This window comes from Dermacentor albipictus, chromosome 1 (assembly GCF_038994185.2).
Source record: "Dermacentor albipictus isolate Rhodes 1998 colony chromosome 1, USDA_Dalb.pri_finalv2, whole genome shotgun sequence".
NCBI lineage: Eukaryota > Metazoa > Arthropoda > Arachnida > Ixodida > Ixodidae > Dermacentor > Dermacentor albipictus.
This window is the reverse complement of record NC_091821.1, coordinates 436,498,463-436,519,253: the sequence shown is the minus strand read 5'-3', so window position 1 is coordinate 436,519,253 and position 20,791 is coordinate 436,498,463. Positions and strand designations below refer to the sequence as shown.

Genomic DNA, 20,791 nt, shown 5'->3' with positions numbered 1-20,791 from the left:
TTTATGGTAAATATCTTTATTGATTCTATGAAGTAAATACACTTCTCATGGACAACAATTTATACTTTCTACAGGACGTGTTACAAGCTGTACTAAAAAGAGCCAGAAAACCATGTTTGAGTGCTGTTTAGTACTGTGGCACTTGTATGTAGCTGCTCTACCTCTATGACTTGGAGTAAAGATACTGCAAGTTCTCTACGCCTGGCTTGCAAGCCTGAAAATTGGTTATCGGCTGCACACTTCACTACCACTGAAGTACGCTGTAAGAATCCCATGGAAGATCAAAGACGACAAGCTGGACTATGCTCTGAATGGAAAATCTTCAACGCGCACACAGGGCAACCCCTTTTTAACAAGAAACTCTCCTGGCCAAAGATTCAATTTGCCCACGCTAAGTCTATGGCCGAAGATTCGCACAGCGCAGCATAACTTCGCAACCAGAGCACTAAGTCATGACAAGGACTACTGACCAAGAAGTAGAACTTCAGACCTGAATGGTCCAAGGGATAAAGTTGCACTCTTCCACAGGACAACCAGCAACAGAACAAAGCTGCATATCCTAGAACAACAACGTCGCTCACAAATTATCTGAGAAGTTTGATGTGTGCTCATGATGGCTCTGTGGCACAACATATTGTGAACTGACAAGCTGTAGTGTCGCTCCAGGAGTTTCGCTTGCTACACAAGCTGCCTGTAACCTGACTGTGGCAAGTGGGAAGGAAAAAAAATAATAATAAATTTGGACAGGAAAAGAAAATATCATCTTGAATATATATATATGAATCGGTAGAACAAAGCTGTAAGTGGCAAAGTTTCATTACCCCTTGTTCTCGAGGAATAGCTGAGGAAATTTGTACACACTGAGAGCATCTGCCATCACTACAGCACATATCGAAATCTCACAGTTAACCTGCAACACAGGTAAAGATGCTCCAGGCAGTACAAGTGTCTCGTGCAGCACACTGCTACATGACATTGGCACACCACAAGTTGCACTAGAAAGCAAGCTGTGCGCCCCGACCTTTTCAACACCTTGCATTGCACAACAAACATGCCATCTAAGTTTACATCAAGCAGCAAGTCTTGGCTTTGCAACAGTAAGCCTTGCACGTTGCTTCTTTCCTGAAGACTGTGGATAGTGGGAGTAAAAGTATGCCTTGAATGTAAGAATGTACTTGAAAGGTGTGAATTAGCAGTTAAACATCGCTGGTTAGTTTTGCGACACCTAATGTGACAACTATCAGAGGGTGCGCCACTGCCATCACTTTTGTTCTCATTATTTGTTTTCATTCATTTTCATTATTCAAGGTGCTGTCTGGTGCACTTGCCAAGGTGCCAGTTCACATTTGCTAATTAGCAATATAAAATTGCAGGTATTAGTACTTTTGATGTGCCACAGGTGGTAAATATTCATCACTAATAATAACAAATGGCAAGAGCTTGTATCATTGGCGGCAAACATCAACTCTGTTTTCATTCTAACGAATAGAATAGCAGATAGAGAATTGTTGTATTTATACCTAATAAGCTTTTGTTTTGTCAGCAAGCGCCTGCTGTGACACCAAATATGTACCAACTGTAAACGCATGTACCAACATGCGTTTCCCGATAACATGTTCCAGCACAACATAGAAGCTAACTAGACTTCTCATTAGCTTGCTGCAGAGGCATATCTAAAAAACACGCTTTTCAAAAAGCAAATGTTGAAATTTTCCTGCTTCAGCAAAAAGCACAAGGATAGGGTCAAATAGGTTACTGCACTAGACAGCACTCGGCGCCATAGTTGCTCTTCATGATATATGGCTGCTTGGCTTTGGTAATGCATATAACTCAATAACTGCCGGTTTTCTTCTTTTTTTTTCAAATGTAGGCCACCGCTAGTGCAGGTTACCAAGGGCATACAAAAAATGCGCAAAATGACTCTTGGACAACTCATAAAACGACTGGATGGATTACAGTTTGCTTGCTTGCAAATGCTTTTTTTTTTTTTGGACGAACAAAACATCTGCTCAACACTTGCTCATGATTGGCTGCAGAGTGCTACATACTCGCTGTGGTGGACATTGTATTATTGAAAACATGGTTTCAAAGTGTCAACAACAGTGTATAAACCTGACAAACAGAAGAAACAAGAACACAACAACATATTGCACTAAACTACCACAGCACATGCCACATACGTACTACATGTCAACAACCAACGGAAAAATGGACCAACGACAAGAACGCGTGTGTGACGCCACAGAACATGATGGGTCCTCACTGGTTCTTCCAAACAGCTTTGTGGAAAAATGCAACGGGTGCTCTGAGAAAGCAAAAATGCTTGGTGCAGTTTCAGATGTGCTAGACTCATTTTCAACCTGTCTGCGGCCTGAAAGTGCACCTGGAACATCATTACCATGCCTCTGCATTGAATTTTGTGTTGCAAGTGCTCAAACACCGCCTTGTGAAGGAAACACAGCCTCGTGTGTTGCATTTGTGTGTTAAAGGACAAGGAAAGGAGATAAGTACAGTCAAACGTGAAAGACTCATCACATGGCGGCACATGGCAGCTTCAATACAAAGTGCTAGATTCTCTAACAATGCAAGAATGGTTGCTTAGCAAGTTACCTATGCGCAAAGAGCCTATGCTTCTCTCTAGCACAGAACAAATGCATGCAAGTGGGGGTTAAAGTCCACACCTGTTGCACAAGCTTGATGGGGGAAAAGTGATGCGGGCAGTCGATGCAGCCTTTCAATATAACCAACTGTGACTTGTTAGTAGTTGCTACAAGCACGCTCAATATTGACATGTAATAAAAACCCCTAGCCCCATTCGCACGTAGATTCGCTGCAAAGGCAAGCCCTTACCTATTTCTAATCTTTCAAGGGGACTGCCCTAGTCTTCATCTATGTATGAGCACTTCCAGTATGGGGGTATGACGATCGAAGGCTATTAAGCTAACCTCGAACAGCAAGTTTCTAGCTCTTACGTCAAAAATTGGCTGTAGGAAACTGCTGCATCATTAAGCGCAGCATTCAGGTAGTAACAAAGAAAAAAACAGTTGCTTAACAATTTCCTGATGCATCTCCTAGTAAAGTCCACTATCAAGGTGGGAACAAAGATTTCTGCTGCCCTTGATTTTTCTGGCCAGCACTAGACCTTGCAAGCACTTGTTCAATGTTCTTTCATTCTTACAGAAATATAGAACACAGACATATACATCAGCACTAAATTTTTTGCAAACAGGACTTGCACCCAAATATTTACAGAAAAACTAGAAATGCACTGAACATTTAGGAAAGCTTCTTCATGCCTTGCTTAGGCCAAACATTGTTTGTGAAGATGTTGGTGCAGCCAACTACAATACTGGTTCAGCTAATGCTTATCACTGCATGCACATGAGATGCATGTGACAATTTTGACATTAAGTACCCATAGCTAATGCTATAATGATTGCTGCAGGGCAACTAGCTCTGTGCAAGAGCAACTAGCTCTGTGCAAGAGCTGCTAGCTCTGTGCAAGAGCAGTTCAATTCAACAGGTAGTTTCAGAAGAGTGAACGCACACTTCAAGAATGTGTTTTAAGTATGTGGATGGACCAGCTTCGTTCCTCACTCAACGCAGGCATTACCAATGGTGTTCTGTGTCTAGAAAAGTGAGACCACCGCACTGACGCAATCGTCGAACAGCCCCCTCTCGGCAAAGTCATTTTTAATGCGCTGTGATTTATGTGGGGAACAAGCTTCCAGTCCAAGAGTCCTTATGTGTCAACATTCATTATTTATAGTACGAAACATGTCATCAGTATTGCCATCGATTGTGCTTATATAAAAGGGATTACTTCTCCGAGTTGGAGAGGGGCAAGCAGTAAGTACAAAATTGTTGCATGTGGACTAAATATAATGCCCATTAGTGTGCAGGTCCTCCAAGCTGCTCCGGTAAAATCTGAAAGCGCATTGCTAACGTGCTTGTGAAGCATAATGCGTCGTGCACTCCAACAGCCATGTCATGCAGGCACATTCAGTGCCTTAAGAAAGGTGTCGGAAACACCTACGCTGCCTGGCACAAAGTAGCTACAGAAAGTGCAGATATTTTGACCTGACACTAAAACTGCTGCGGCTACACTTTAACTCGGCGAAGAACTAGCACTTGTGTGCTTTGTTTCTGCCTTTCCTTTGCTTGTTGCCTGTCATGTATTCACTCTTCAATTTCATTCAGATTTATGCCAGGTTGAGTATACTGAGCTTTAGCTTTAATTTCATTTGTCATTTTTCCAGTGTGCACAAATGACAGGCAAGAAATTGTGGCCCTTGATGCAACCTTATAATTTTCACTTTACAGAATGTGCAACGGTGCAGGCACATTCAAATTGTCTCAACATTTCACCCTCTGAGAATGAGCATGTCAAAAAGGAAATACCAAACTCCAGCTGTTACTCATTCACAATGTTCTTCAGTGCTTCTGTTCAAAATCCTCATTTATGACATAAAAAGAGACCTGCAATAAATGATAAGGATTGGCTACAGTCTACATGCTTCAGTGCAATAAAATACAAGCTGGGCAAGCATGTGAAGTGTACAAATTATGAAAGTAGGAAAGAAATGTACTGTTTGAAAAACATAATTGTGTTATGCCAAAACATTCAAGCTATTTTTACCATAGCTTAACAGATTGCCTTTTTTATTTTTTGTGACATGCAAAGACCTATGCAAACAGGTGTGTGTGCTTAGGACCAACAACATGGGTATTGCCTTCAGGACTGAAAAGGGCTGTACCGGTTGATAACAAACTTCATTATCACATCACCTGCCCTGGCTGTGTTGAGTAGATGCAGTGCAGGCAGCAACCAACTGCAATGCATGGCAAAGCATATCTGCAATGCATAAAATGCACTGCCTCACTAACACTCACAGTAGACGGACAACCACACTGTAAATATTTGGCATCTCTAGTCTCGCGAGGAAAGTAGGTTTGCTTGCTTTCTTGTGTAACGCATTTATAGGGAGGAATGCATGCAAAGCCCAGTTGCAAAACATAGGGAGGAGTGTGCTCGTTCTGACAAGCAGTGTGGAAATTGTATGGTTGCAAAAAAGAAAAAGACAACTATACACCGTTTCCCTATAAATTACGTGTGAAAATCACTGAAATCCAACAGAGGTGTCAAACTGCTGGTAGCAGGCAACAGCTTACGAGAGTCAACTTCAAGAATCAAAGCTCATCGGGACTGCACCGTTGCATACTGTATGAGTGCCTGCCAAGGCCAGCATCTACTGCCAGGCCCCCCTCCATTAGGAGAAGCTATGCGGGGAGGGGAGAGAGAGGGCTGTCACGCGATCGCGCCTCGGCGGTGGCACAAGAGGCGGTGTAGGCAGGGGATGGCGGGCAGCGTCATGCATCTGAGTCGGAGGCGCTCGACAGCTCAAGCTGGGAGCCCCACCAGTCGTGCACTTCACCAACCAGGGAGCTCATGCGGAGCGCCCGGTAGCCCACGGCCCCATTGTTGTTCTCCTCTTCGTCAGGCGTGGGCGACGACAGCTCGCTGCCCTCACTCACGTCTGGCAAGCCCTTGGTGCCTGCCAAAGGCACAGACAAACCAGACATCATTATCATTATTATCCAAACTAAGTCGACTGTAGGACAAAGGCGTCTTGTGCTTTCCAAATAACCCTGTCTAGCATCACCATGTGCTCGTGACGTCCTCTTTTTCACTTTTTGAACAAACCATCTTGCTCCTGCTTCTTCCGCAACATTTTCATACAGTTAGTATGGCAATACTCCCCTGGTAGAGAGGAGCTAACAGATTTCATAAATTCTTATGTTATGTAAATGTAGCAGACATATATTGCTAACATTTTAGTAAAATGAGATTTCACATAAATCTCACCTACTCATAGAAAAAAAATATGAAAGTTGTGTTTTCAGATGGGAAGTGCAAAGAGCGCTTTGAATTTTTTAAAGACAGAAACCAGGAACATTTCATCTCGCATAAAAAGAAAAAGAAGAAAAGTGACTGCAGCCATCATCATCCATACAATGCACTGTCCAAGTGGGAGATGTCTCATAGTCTTTCTTTACAAGCTTCTCATGTATGCTTCAGAAAGTGTGAACTCTGAATAAGCAGTGATGTCACAGGGCGGGGGGCGGGGGGGGGGGGGGGCACACCTCGTTTGCAGTGCTCAGGAGTGTGCAGGTGGGTAGTTAAAAAGGGGGGGGGGGGGTTGAAATGGCAGATAATTATTCATCAAAGAAGCAAAAAGGCACCAGGTGCCTTTTGCTGAGTTGAACAGTGGCACCATGCGCTGACTACAAGTAGAATGAGAACTTGTAAGAGGGTGCTCTTAGCAGAGCTTAATGACTTAGGGTGCTTTCGAATGTGCAGTTAAAATAAAAAATACATTAAAAACATCGCCCCCCGAGAGGTGCATAAAATGCTTCGCACCTACAACCACATAGCACTTGTAACTGCTGCAGAAATACTTTCCCAATGGGTCCGACTGTGCTAGCGGATAGTGCTAGGTTAGCATAAATTTGTGCTTCAATTTTCATATGAAAGCACCTTTAATGTAGCACATGTTCTACTGAAACTATTGTTTTTCCCCTAGTGGCCTACTATTTCTGGCTTGTCTTCATTTTCCTCTCCTTTCACATTTCTTCCTCGCGAAGTGCATCTTTCAACTTCACCTAAAAAATGTGGATAATCTATTCTTGTACATACCTGCACAGCTACGTATGCAATGTGCACTGCACATGGCTATGCATGCACATATTGCTACTATGCTACTAGTCTTTCTAGATGCTCAGTTTGCATTTCTTGTGTTTTACATGCACATTTAAATTTACAATGTTAACCTGGGCATTCATCTGGTGAAAACTGTTTGCTCTGTTTATTTGTTAAAAAGTGTTCTTTTGTGAAATTGAAAAATATTGCACACTCCTGTTTTTCTGCTTGTTAATACAAAAATATCTAAATATACGCTTTCAATGTAATATCGTGCTGAATTTGGAGTTGTGTAGGGCACTCATTACTTGGGATATTTCAAAAAGAAATGAAAATAAATAGTTGTTAGCTGCAGAACGAACTCTATGCTGAAGCAAGTCATGAGGATAAAATATTGCTTCGTTGCTTGAAACAAGAGAAAGAGGGGGGGAGAGGGGCACAGCCCCAGGTGCCGCTGACTCTAGTGACACCACTGGGTACAGTGCAGTCCAATGTTAAAGGGAACGTATGAGTGTAAAGCATGCATGACATTTACCATCTGGCATGTGTGCAATGCCCTGGCTTTGCAGCAGATTACCTGTGGTTAGTAGTGCTGGCACCTTTCTACACACCCGCGCACTGCACTGATGTAGCTCCAGCTTGCAATTACAGCACCAGCATGAGTGAGAGCCACACATTAGATAGTTCCCATTAACAGTTGAACACTCTGTACATCCTCCATTTGAGATTCTTCAGTTAAGCACCGTTTATGTTCACATTGAACCACACAGGAGTGTTTCTTAATGCCATCCTGCTTGTCCTCCACTTTTGACAATGTTAGCCATTTTATGTGGACTTTCTGCGCTGAACGTGCGGCGCATTGTAGGATAAACCATCGCAAATTGTAAGATAATTTAACTCCTTAGCTTACCAGCCAAACACGAAGCAATGTTGTGCCCCTAATATCTACATCTGCTCACCGCTAATATTTCAATGTACACTATCAGTGGAATGAAGTTGGCATTTAGAAATCTTGGGGTAGGCTATGTACAAACAGACATACAGAAACTTCCAGTCTGGGATTGCGGCTCGCACTGGCTATCATTGCTGAAAATGGTAGGAAGGCATGCACAATTGGCTCTTGGTTTGGCAGTTAGACAGTTTTGCTCGATGAAGCGAATTATGTTTACCAATGCAGCCTGCACTACAACTCCACCAATGCATTACACACCCATGCATTACAAGAAAATATATCAGGCATGCGTACTGACCAACTGGGCGTGAGGCCCATTTCTTCATTTGGAACCTCTCCTTTTCAACTCTGTTAGTGCCTTCCGAGAGAGAAGGAATGAGAAATTTGCGGCCTCCCTGCAAATCAACAAAAACACTGCTTGTTACTCTGCACCGTTGTTCCTGCCATGCACACATGAAATTTCAGAGAACTTACAGCATGAATGCAGAACAAGAAAATTGAAACTTTTTTGTGAAATTTTGGGATATGGAGTATCAACTGGCCCAAGTCAACTTACAACACAACACAGCGTAGTTGCCACAATGTGTTGCTTGTTCATTGCGCTGACAACTGCACAATTAAAGCATAATGCAATCAAACTGTAAGCTGACGAGTTGCACACACATCTGCTCACTTAAACCCATCTGTGGGAACCAAGTTGTGTGCACAAGGAGATGTCCTTACCTCTAATCTTTTGTATTTTGTCTTGAAAATGCGCAAAGAATTGATGAGAAATGAAGTTTTTTCCAAGTAATCTCTCACCAGAAGTCAAAGTCCCTAACATTATCACTAAATTGCTGCTAATTTGCTTCCTGCCAGCAGCACTACTATTGTCCATGGATACATAAAAAATATGGAAACCTTTCTTTCCTTTGAAGAATGTGCCACACAATTGTGCACCTATTCTATCATGTGACTGATGAGCACACTCTTGTCACTCAGGCTAAAGAAAGTTGTTCAATTTTTAAAGTTGAGCATAAAAATGTTAATTTTATTTAATGCCAGGCTCAGTGTATTAGGAGATCCTTTGACTGTTCTTTACTGTTTTACCTGGAAACAATATCTTTAATAACGTTTCTGATACTAATTTTCCCACGTTTATCTACATTCATTTTTTCATTTGCTTCTGTTTTACAAGAACCTGCAAACAACACGCAAGCAAATGTTTCTTGTACACAGGTTCAGTGCATGAGAATGTGTATACTGAGCAAATTCAGGGTCGTAAGTGAACAAGCACGTAACAAAACAATAGCATTTTCACAGGGACACCGAATGATGTCTCTACAATGGTGCGGAGAATAATATGTATTCATTAAATGGACTGGTACGTTTGAAACCTCTCACCACTGCTTTATATTTAACGCCTTTACCACAAGGCAAACAAAGGAAAGGACAACATGACACAAGTGCTGGCTCACAACTGGAAGTTTATTGACAATAAATCACATATAAATGGGAAAAAACTTTTTCACAAAACACAATAAAGTCTTACCAGAGACAAGACTGCAAGTTCAATCCTTATAAGCATCCAGAAAGTGTGTCTTTGCTGTGTAGCGTTATTGACAGTTTCATTATGTATGGGTCGCTACTTTTTTTATCTGGTGTAACTCTGCTACGACGCAGACTTTTTCGTCTTTGTTCCTCTAAAGCAATATGCTTCCTAAAGCATTACAAAGACTGAACTTGCAATCTTGTCTCTGGTAAGACTATCGCACCTTTTTTCTATTTATATGTGATTTATTAGTAATAAACCTCAAGTCACAAATCAGCGCTCACGACGTGTCATTATTCCTTCGTGGTCAGTCTGTTTTCTTCATGCTGTATATAAAAGTGCAATTGTACTGGCTCGCCCAGCTAGCTATGGTTCTTTTGTAGTTGACATGCAGCAAAAAGGATGAGAGAATTCCTTTGTAGCTTTCTGCTACCATCAGGTCGATGACAATTTTTCTCTTTCACGAAACTTCCTCCACCTTGTGTATTCCCACAGAATTGATTTTCCATAACAATCCAAACAAGACAGAGGTTCACATAAGGCTGGAGACCCTGAAGTGATCAACAGCTGCGAACAAAAAAGGCCTTAGGAGCCAGTATATCAGCAAGAGGACTTGCCACACAAGTCCCCTTGTCAAAACACTGACTCCAGAGACATCTCTTGCTCAACAACTGCTCATCAACACAATAAGGATGAGAGGCCTGGTACCTGGCAAAGTGCAAACGACCCAGGACAGTTCGCATTCTTGTCTGGTGACCTACCTGCGAGGAGATGCTGTCTGAGCGGCCGCCAAGGCCCTTCTTGCGCAGCCTTAGGGACGATGAGGGTTCTTCCTTGCCCTCATCCTTGAGGGCTTCCGAGGTGGAGGGTTTGTTTGGTGCTGCCTCTGCACCTCCACCCCCTGGAAACAGGGCCTCGTTGGTGGCCCGCAGGCTGTGGATCAGGCTGTTCTGCTCCTTCTGCTGAAATCGTTGCTGAATGGGAGGCAAGGCCTTAACAGGTCAGTCCTTTGTTTCATAAAAAAAAAGGAATAGACTCGAACAAGTGCCTTCACATGCTTCTTTATACATACTGCACCCCCTAGTCACCAAAGTTTACAGGTTAGGAATAGGCTTCCTTCTTTTCAAAGTGCCACTAGCTCATGATCAGCCTATGAAGACAACCCTCTTGGTTGGTTGGAAACACGCTGCTGCCTAGGGTGTTTGGTAATTTCTAAACAAACATTAGCTTTGGTAGGAAATGCAAAAGTGCTAGCACAGAACTGAGGTGACAGATAGAGAATGCAGGTAGAATGCACACACACCGCTTTGATCCTTCGTAGGCACTTGTCTAGCCACTCGCGGATGGTCTGCTTGGCCACTTCCTCTTCAATGAGGTACTCCAGTTCCTCCCTGGCCAGCAGCTCTTCCAGCTGCAGGGCCTTGCGGATGTCCACTGACCGGTACGACAACATGCTGCATGTGCACAGTGAAGTATGTAAACACGAATGACAAGTAAGTTTCACAATTTAACATTACAGGCAGTTTTTTGTTCATTTTGATCTTTAAAGAAATACTGACACAGCATTTTCTATACTTCCTTTTTCCTGCATTAACTGAAGGTCCTAGACCTCTAATAGATCTACTCTAGACCTCTAAACCATAGGAAAAATAGTGACAAGTCTCAGAGCACCCTAAATAATTTAATGTAATAGCTTTTTACAGCCAGTTTCAGTTTCATTTCACAGGAGACTAATGTGTCCTGCCGTGATGACACAGAAGGTGGTCACATGGGAGCAGGACATTGCGACATTTGGCACTTGTTTCGGCTCGCTTGATTGCTTCTTATGCTGCTACTCGTTATGAAAGCCCACCTAACAGCATAGTAGACAACTGAGCAAACCGAAGTGAATGTCATAATGTCACAATGTCTTTTTACCATGTGATCATCACCTGTGTCATGACGCCACAACACAGTAAAAACGAAACTGAGAGTGGCTGTAAAAAGTCATAATATTAAAATATTTAGGGCACTCTGAAGCTTGGCAGCATTTTTTCTAGGGTTTAGAGGCCCCGTACATTCATTCAATGCAAGAAAATTAGGCATCAAAAACATCTTGCCAGTATTACTTTAAAAAACGGCACTTATGGTTAATGCACGCTGTTGTGGGCTTCACCTGTGGATGCAGAATTAGTAGATGCCAAGTATGCCCAGCCACAAATCTTAATCTATCAGATAACACATAATTAATGGCAGCAGTAGCACATTCTATAATGTTTATTGCATTCTGGGTCAGCGATGAGTTGTACCAGGCATTGCTACTGTGCAACAATGAATATGCAGGTCAAGAAAGAGGGCCTGCAGTGAATGTGTTACATTAAATAGAGCAGTTATTCAGCTACCTTCCTACACAAGGATAAGTTATGCCTGCAAGGAGGTGTTCTCAGGCCACGCCCTTGCAAAATTTAGGCACTGGAACAGGCTAAAAGTGTAGCATCCAACTTAAGAATGGTCCTGAATGTCACTGAATAATGATGTGGCCGGTCCGTTAACTCTTTAACTGTCGATGACGAGATAACTTGCCATCACAATGAGCGTCCTCTGGTGCTGATGATGAGTTAACTCATCTATAATTTTTGGCAATTTTTGCCCATGCGTATGTGTTCAGTGCCTTGTAGTTTTGACAAGAAAATAATATACAGTGGCATTTGCCTTTTTTTTTTTGCTTCTAAAAATTTTGGGGGGAATAGTCACGGCACACGGCAGTAAAGGGATTAAATACTCTGTTAAAGTTCTGTTAAATACTCAATAAGCTGATTTTACGCAACCGAAATACCATTAACACATTGGCAAATCTCATGCCCAAAGAAGCACACAAGCTGGGGCATGTGCACTGAGGGCGACAAGAGGGAAGCAGCACGTGTAGAAGCCTTCATTGCTTTGCACCTGCTTTTAACATAAACATCACCTCATTAGTGACGGTGCGCAATATTAAGAAACCAAGTTCTTGCATATTATCTCTTGGCTGCTGCCTTCTAAACTGCAAGGCACAGCAATTGTACTTTTCTCAGTGGTAATCATCACATTCGTGGAAAGTTTTTGTGAAGTTTCATTACTACATGGGAGTTTAACTTCCACTGATAAGTTTTACTACACTCTGTTTTTTGCGTATACTTATCAGCTCTTCGTTGTCATGTTTTTCAGCAACATATGTTGTCATGGTTCTAAATTTTCGCAGAGCAAGTGTAATAAACTTCACCATATTTCCTTCCTAGCAGCCCAAATGTACAGAATGGCACCTACTTGAGCACATCATGAAACGTGACATCCTCTCCATTGTGGAGGCGCTCCATTTCATAGCACATGTGTTTGAAAAGTAGCCTGTCTTTTTCAGGATCCACTTCAAGACGACCCTTTGAAAAAAGACCACCACCACTTGAGTGACATGACCCAATATATGTGTTAGCGAAAAAAGAAGACTGACTCTCAGTTCATTTCACTTATCTTTTAAGCTAACCTAAATAGATAACCTTCACTAAATAGATCTACGCATATGCAGCTGCTGCAAACCACAGAACCAGCTTTAATTTCTTTGATATCCACCATGTTCGCAATAACAGCAGAGCCTGATAATAAAGACACGATAATGCTGCATGAAGTATTGGAGCTCATGGTCATCAAATAAGATGAAAAATAGAACAAAGAAGTGTTTGGGAACATTCTGTGCAAAAGGAATCACTTACTTTTAGGAGCCTTAAGACAAATTTCACACGTTTTATTGGAATCAACCCCTGGAAGAAAGCAAAATAAAGATGTTCCAAATGTTGCAACATTAGATGAGAGCCTGTAAGTAAATCAAAGGTCATTACCCTTTGCTGAATATCGACCATGTTCCACGTGTTCTGAAAATTTCGAATGTCTGCATAGCTGAGAAGTGCATCTTCTTCGTTGGAGTAAAACAAGGAAAAGTTCTCCATAATGATAGCTGGAAAAGTGACAAGAATCAGCAGAAATTCCTGGGCAGGTAAACTGTGCTTTGTGTGAAGCTCAATTTCTATTTATTTGTTATATATAGTATCAGTGCGTTTAGGTTTGAAATGTATAAAAGTCTCAAAGACTGTAAGTGCGAGACCTCCTGTTAATACTTACAAGCAGGAAAAACAAGAATTCTTACAACAGAGGGCAAATTATCACATGCACGATAGAAATATGGGTATAAGTACATAATAAGCAATAAACATTACTATCAAAATAGTAAAGTTACTAAAAAAATGCCACATAAGAATACTTACTAAATCAACCTACACATGCTGCAAGAAAGTACGCAACTACAATTCAGATGAACTAATGAAAGATTATTCTTTAAGGCTAGTGGGTAAGACATTTCATAAAGAAGTTGAAGCAAAATTAAAATTGGAATTCAAGTTCAATTGCACAAGTGAAATTCAAGCACAGTTATTCTCATCACCTCACCTGCTTGCTTTCCGTTGATCATTTAGTATGTTATTAATGCTGCCACATAGGCTAACAGTAAGCAAGAACAAAAGAAGCAGTGTATTTTTCTATGTGTCTTCCTTAATTTCATTAAGAGGTGACCTGTTACATTAACATAGCTTTATTGAAATTTTCCATGCAGAATCAGACACTAGCATGTTCAATGGTGAGAAAATAAACAATATAGTAGATTGTTTAAATACCAGACAAATAAATTATGCAGGAATGTTGATATAAAATGCACAATATTTCTTTCAATTTCAGTGTTTTATTTCATGCAGTCTGCTTTGTAAGAGCACAATCCGTACTGACTGAATGTCACACCTCTCCATCAAAAATTATGTGCAACGCAGTTGCGCAAAGCATTCAGTCGCATTCAGTAACTTATTAAGCCTTTCACTCACCCACTAAAAGATTAAGCACAATGTAAGTAATAATGACGTAAAAAGAGCAGAAGAAGATGAGACTCCCAGTGAAGTTCCCACAGTCCGTTTCCCAGTAGTTGTCAGCAAGGGTGCAGTATGGAGGACTGACCTGAAGAATGAAACAAAGGCTCTTAATTTTTCATCTTGAGCACAGACGGAATTCTGTACTGAAAATGCCATGCATTTGAATAGTATATTATGTGGTACGATTATTTCAAGACATTCAGTTTAAAGGTGAGTTAAAGCACAAAAAGAACGCGGCACAAGAGTACTGACTCTCAATTTGTTTACTCAGACATAAATCCAGACATCGAAAGGCTCTGTGTCACACCTACGTCATTCTTGTGTCCTTCTATTCATGCACTAGTATATGTTCGTTACATTGCACTGACCAGCCCTGCAACAACTTTTGGTTATTCAAAGCTCGCAGCCTGGTACAAAATGTTGAATGTAATTAGTATTAGGGTTAATATTCAGGCTTTCAATATAATGATGTTCCAGAATAAAGAATAATTTTCTGATCTCCCCTAAAGTTCATTACTTCCAAGATTTCTCTACATGGAACTTCCAGGTTTTCTTTTCTGTTTGCATTCAGTTTAACAAAGAGCAAATGATGTATTGCTGTAAATTGTTAGTGTCAACACTGATTTAAGAAAGTCCGCAAACTGGCCATGGAACTCCTGTCAGAAGGTTTGCTTAATGGCAAGGCTTTTCCTTACACTTGTAAATTATATTGCGTATTACAAAATAAAAAGAGAAAAGAAAAAGAAAGGTATAAACATGTTTCGTTTACCATTCAGTGTCCCCCCCCCCCCCTATTTTTGTCTTCATCTGCTCCTTAGAAAAATATTCAGCTCTGGACACCATATCCGAAGCTGGCATCGTCTAAAAATATGGAGGACGCGTAAGCTTCCCCTTTAAGAGTGGAACGCGACAGATTTTAAAGATCCCTGACTGCTTGTCATGCTTCCCAGCAACTCTGGCTTTCTTGCGGTTGCATGGAGGCGAGCAAGATGATGTTGTTGCAAAGAACCAAGCGGGCCGCCCTGCTTGGAAAAGGGGGTTTGTGTTTGGGTTTCTGCGTAACAGAGTTCTGTTTCCTGGTATATTCAAATTAAACTCCGATGCTATCATTTCTGTAAGTTGTGTTTAGGTGATACTTTACAATTTTTTTTTACATATTTTACTTCCAAGCTATTCAATTAGTTCAGTAATGCAACAGCGCCATACGGAGGGCCTGCGTGGTTGTGGTTTGGAATTATTTTTCGCCAAGCGATGTCCGACGCCAGCATTGCATTTTTTGCGCCACGGGGCCCTTAACGCTGTCGCGTTAAAATAGTGATCTTTGATTCTGTCTGATGGTTTCACTATTACACGCTCGTAACAAATTATGCACACAGGCTCTTACCATGCAGTCGTGCATGATTTTGTTCCAGTCTTCTCCCGTGACTATCCTGAATAGCATAGCCATTCCATTAGGGGCTGTTTTAAAGTTTGCTTGCCTGAACCAGTATACATGAAAAGAGAAAAGGAGCTCAAAAAGTATGCCAGTCAAAGTTAGCAGCAAACAAAAGAGTGCAAATCCCGCAAGACTGCGAAACAAAAAGCATTTGATAATGAGATGCAGGCCTGGAATGACCAAGACTGCTAGAAGAAAAGGGGAAGGGAGAGGGGGAGAGAGGTAAAGCGTGGTGGGCTGGTTAGCTGGTGGCACAGTGTTAGAAAAAACTGAAAGTGTGAAAGCGGCAAATTTGAACACTGCAGTCAAGGCGATCTATGCGTTTAAGCTGCTCCAGCAAACATCAAAATAAAGGCTTCAATAAATATCTTTCTGCATTTTTACATAAAAAGCAGGCTCACAGTATAATGTACATGAAAGAGTTTTGAGATATTATCAATAAAATAAAACAAGATAATATAATGTAACACAACATAATGAAACTCTGACATGTGATAACAGGAAATCAGGTTCAAAACACTGTTTGAGACTGTCCTTTCTGAATGAGAAAACAAAGAGCCTGTGAGAAATTTTGGGCCCCACTGATGCAATGGCAGCTGAGCAGATCTTTAAAGGTTGACTCATACACTGGACCAAATTGTAATGCATTCCTTAAACCAGGCATAATGTGGCTCAGTAGCATAGACTTGCACCACGATTGGCTAGTTTTCAACGCGTTATTGGATGATGGAATAATCTGGTACTTCTGAGCCATGTTGCGCTCGCTGTCAGCAAACTGGATTGTCAGTTTGGTCTTTCATGTCAATTTGTCGAAAGAGAAAATTTGCAGCAATTCTTGGAAAGCCACTGCTTCTGAAGAGCCTGTTGGTGATTTATGTTTGCCGTAGGTAGAGTATATAGAAAGTAGTGGGTTCAACTGGTTTGTGCCCCCAAACACAATTAAAACCAAGTAGAACCTGTTTAGACCAATAAGGACTAAGTTTGTATTAGGGCATAAACAAATTGAATTGAACATATTTTTTTGCGATTATGTATAAGCATGGCACAGCACGTCAGTATAATGGTAGTGACAAGGGCCAGATCTAATTGCATTTGCACACATGAAATTGGTTTGTGTTTGAAACTGGTTCCGACTATGTACTACAAGCAAGCAGCTGGCTGGTACGTTTCAAGATTATGGCTATTCCAGTTTTGACTTCCACTCATTTTAGAACTTCAAAGCTGGATTCAGCTTTTATTTTCCGTACTGGCTAGAAATTAAAAAGCTGGATAATTTTATGCAGGTGCATTCCCTGAAATATGTGGTAATGGCTGGGACAACTGCTCTCCCAGGATTTGCTAAAATGCAGTCTAAGTGTTGTCTCCCATGAACTCAACATAAGCACTTTTTTCATGAACAAACAAACAAACAAACAAAAACATGACATGCTCTGAAGGTTTCCTGTTTCTGTTTTCGAAGGTGTGCATGTAAGCTGCATGCAATGATCAGAAATGTCTAATAAGGATAACTAGCGCTGTGAGAGATGGTAGAAGCAAGTTCTATACACTCACCTTCCAATGTGTTCCCCGAATTTGACATTGCCAAAGAGAATGACTCCAGTCAAAGCATAAAACAATATGAGAAGAAACATGCCCATGATGATGAAAAAGCTTTTGTACACAGAAACCACCACAGTCAGCATTAACATCTTCAAGGTGGCCTGAAAATATGCAAAAACAAAGACAGTGTACATTATAATGCAATCAGCACACTGTGTCCTTGCATTTTGCAAGTGCGTGTAAGTTTTACTGCACTAACAAAACATGACTCATTAGATCAATTTCAATTCAATGGCTATAGTTGAACCCTAGTATTAGTGTATGCTCTTTCCTTCTTGCTGTGGCCAGTTACGCAATTTCAACCTGCGCAGAGGCAAGCAAGGTTGATGCAAACTGTGTTGACAGTAAAGCAAAGCATCACTATTCTGCCAAATTTTAAAAGGACAGTAAAGGAAAATATTAAGCCGAGTTAGATAGAAATAATATTCTTCTAGGAGTCTGTCATCGTTTTCTGCATGCCAATATATGACTTTGTAGTGCAGAAAATTGGTGCCAAAGATCCTGCTGCTACTCCTCAATCTGGAAATGCGTGCCAAAACAGATGAGTTGACGTAGTCGCCAAACGACCTCTTTCTGCCACTGTCTGTGAATCGGCCAGTGTTGACATCACATGAGAGGTACTGTAGTCCAATAAAGGTTGCGTCACATCAATTTTCTATATTCGTCACATTTCCACTTACAAAAAATCCATTCTCATCACAAATGATGAATTCATTATTACAGAAGCGGCTGAGAAGCCGAACTTTTAAATCTAGCTCGACTTAATATTTTCCTTAGCATCCCTTTAAGTCCACTGAGGACAAAGACATCTCCCAAACATCTCTAGTTACCCCTGTACCACATGACAATACCCATCATATACACTCAACATTCCTAATCCTTCATTCAAGCTAATTCTCTACCACCCTCAACTATATGCACCATCTGGTTATGTGACCTCTGTCTGCAACTGCAGCCTTGCCAATTATTTTCCTCAAGTTCTTGTTCACTGCCTCCACGCATTGTCCTCAACCTCAAGTCTAGAGAGGTGTGCTTGTTTGCAGACAACAGTATGAAAAAGTACAAGCACATTTTGAGAAGCAAAGTTTTGTGCACTTTTACTTGTAGACTGCACAATACAGCTTGGCATTTTTTGCCAACATAAATTAGTAATATTTTGATGTGGCTTAAGTAAGTAAGGCAAAATACTCACATGTTTACCAGTAATAGTGAAGAAACGTAATATAACTACAACGAATCCAAATGAGTTGCTGAAGTCATTCTGTAACAGGAAGTAAGCAAAAGACACTTAACTTCAGGGCTCTGAGCACACAAAATACTCTCAAGCATTAATCAGCAAAGAAGTCATGGAATCTTAAAACCAGCTTTATCACCATCTTATCAATTTACTGAGCAGATAAATGTATGCATTGAAGTTGTGTGCTCACCATCATCATAAAATGCATTATCACCCAAATTACGCCAAGAAACGTGACGAACAGATCATATCGATTTCTCCTGCTTTGCCAGTATCCCCTGGGTGTGAAAGCAATGTTCTTCATGGTAACCTGCAATGATAATCAAAGCACAGCTTGTCAACAAAATTCATATGTGAGAGTATATTTTCTGGTTAAACTGCATCACAGCATACTTTTCATGCTGCTTAAGAGTAACTATATTTTGTTCTGATACAAAATTTCTGTAGAAGTACATGTGTGCTTAATTTTTTTTGTGTTGGAGAAAGGAGTTTCATTCAATGTAGTGATTGTATTTTTATGTTTCTGCCTGGCACTTGGAGATAAAAACAAGTTTTTCAAATTTACTGTTTTTCCTGCAACATTTCTTTGCACTTTCAGACCTAAAATCTCGAAAGTATTAGAATTTTCACACTGCAGGGGGCAAATTTGCATATCTGAGGGTCTGGCTACAGTATACCCTCACTACATACACTAACCAATCAGAACTGAACAAAACATCCGACCACATTAGGAGCATTTTATTGTAAGCAGAGTCAATCGAGACACTCATTTTAAACCAGCAGGATAGCCCTAAGACTGAAAGAAAGGCTTATTATTTCATAAATAGATGGCATAAAGTATACACATCAATAACTTAGCACAGAAGAAGCTGGTTATATGACTGTGCCTCAGAGATGCCTTGTGCTTTTCACTCAAATGGGTGTTTTTCATCTATTTGCTGCTGGGACCCCATAGTTATGAATAATGCTGTTTCCTTATCAGTTCGTTATCATTCAATATGTTTACGAAGTGTGCCTTTTGTACAAACAATGTGCGCGAGCCATCTCCCCATACCAATGTATGATCACAGCAGGAGAACTGTACAAAGCACAAACTGCAGTAAGCTTGCGCAAAGTATAGCTGAGGTCTAGCAGATGCATAAGAACTGCACTGTTCATTTTTTAAAACCTTTGAAAAACACAAAGCTTCAATTTAAGCATCGTGGTTGCTCCTACAAGGTATGTCTCTGACTAGAAAAAACACATCAGAGGTTGCTAGTTTAGATGATGCCTACTGTGTCGGGGTATTTTTGTCACAGAACACATAGGAATTCAGCTGGGACTGACACTATCATTACTGGTATAAGTAAAGTTTCACTATACCCAAGGTTACAACAACAGGTAATTAATGTCATCTTGAATTTAAAGGTGCTCTTTCTTTTCTTTTTTTCCAGAAACTAAGAAACTACTCACCTCAACTGTAAATAATATTGTGAAGCCGGCAGAAACTGTCGCAAGCGGGATTGTATGAGGTTCATCCGATTTCCACTGCAACCAGCACAAGAGAGACCAGCTCAACATACAAAGAGACCAGGGAGACACAGAAAGATGGAGACTTGATTTGTTCAACAATGGACAAACAAGAGAAGCCTCAGGGTTCAGCCAACATTTTGACAAGGGCGCTTGTCTTTTGCTCAGGCATTACTGCCAGGGTGTCATGGCTGCCAGGCTCCCTGACACGATGGTGAAGTATGTATGTGACTGTAGCTCAACAAAGGCAACTCCCTCTGCTGAAACATTGGCTCTAAGAAAAGGGTTGCCTTGTTTGGCCACTGTTGATTAGCTTAGCATAGATTGCATTAATTCATGAGTTGAAAGAGAACTAGCGGCAAATTTACCTGCCAAACTAAGATACTCACGCTGACGCATAGTAGGCTGCTGTTGGCCATTACAAGCATGGCAATGGCTCTTTTGAAAAGCAGATTCTGGGTGATGTCGTAGATGAAGGCGCGCAGCTTGTGGTGATCTGGACGCGGTGGCAGGTGGAGGGGCTGCGCAATCTTGAGTCGCTTCTTCAGGTCACACCAGCGGCGTTGGTCAACTGTCAGAAGTGCCGTCCCCTGTTCGTCAGCAGGGAAAAAGAAGCAGCAGACACACAAAAAAAGAAAAATCAGAAATTTTGTAGGTGTTGCATGTCATCCTATAAGCACAAAACTGCAGAGGGCCCACAGCACTGTACAAAAAGACAAAAAATTATGCAGATCCAACACACTGTGGGAATAGATGTTATGCGAAACATTATGCAGCTAGCTGTCTATCCAGCTAAAAACAGCTAGCCACAACCTCTCTTATAAGCAACAGCAGCTACATGGGGGCCATCACTAAGTGCAGACAACCAAGACTGCGCTCGAACGCAGCAGCGGCAACCGCTGCTGT

At 41.2% G+C, this 20,791-nt stretch overlaps 1 protein-coding gene across 1 annotated transcript in view; it reads right to left on the bottom strand.

The window, feature by feature from the left end:
• na (sodium leak channel non-selective protein na) overlaps window positions 1-20,791 on the bottom strand; it is a 76,469-nt gene continuing 55,678 nt past the window's right edge. The window contains exons 28-41 of the mRNA XM_065439766.2: window positions 20,275-20,475; window positions 19,829-19,903; window positions 18,567-18,686; window positions 18,332-18,400; window positions 17,092-17,240; window positions 15,490-15,583; window positions 14,061-14,190; window positions 13,032-13,147; window positions 12,906-12,953; window positions 12,466-12,575; window positions 10,487-10,637; window positions 9,945-10,157; window positions 7,951-8,047; window positions 1-5,555 (exon numbers count right to left, since the gene is read on the bottom strand). Of these exons, the coding sequence (XP_065295838.1) occupies window positions 5,371-5,555; window positions 7,951-8,047; window positions 9,945-10,157; window positions 10,487-10,637; window positions 12,466-12,575; window positions 12,906-12,953; window positions 13,032-13,147; window positions 14,061-14,190; window positions 15,490-15,583; window positions 17,092-17,240; window positions 18,332-18,400; window positions 18,567-18,686; window positions 19,829-19,903; window positions 20,275-20,475 (1,758 nt within the window). The 3' untranslated portion in view covers window positions 1-5,370. The remainder of the gene's footprint in view (window positions 5,556-7,950; window positions 8,048-9,944; window positions 10,158-10,486; window positions 10,638-12,465; window positions 12,576-12,905; window positions 12,954-13,031; window positions 13,148-14,060; window positions 14,191-15,489; window positions 15,584-17,091; window positions 17,241-18,331; window positions 18,401-18,566; window positions 18,687-19,828; window positions 19,904-20,274; window positions 20,476-20,791) is intronic.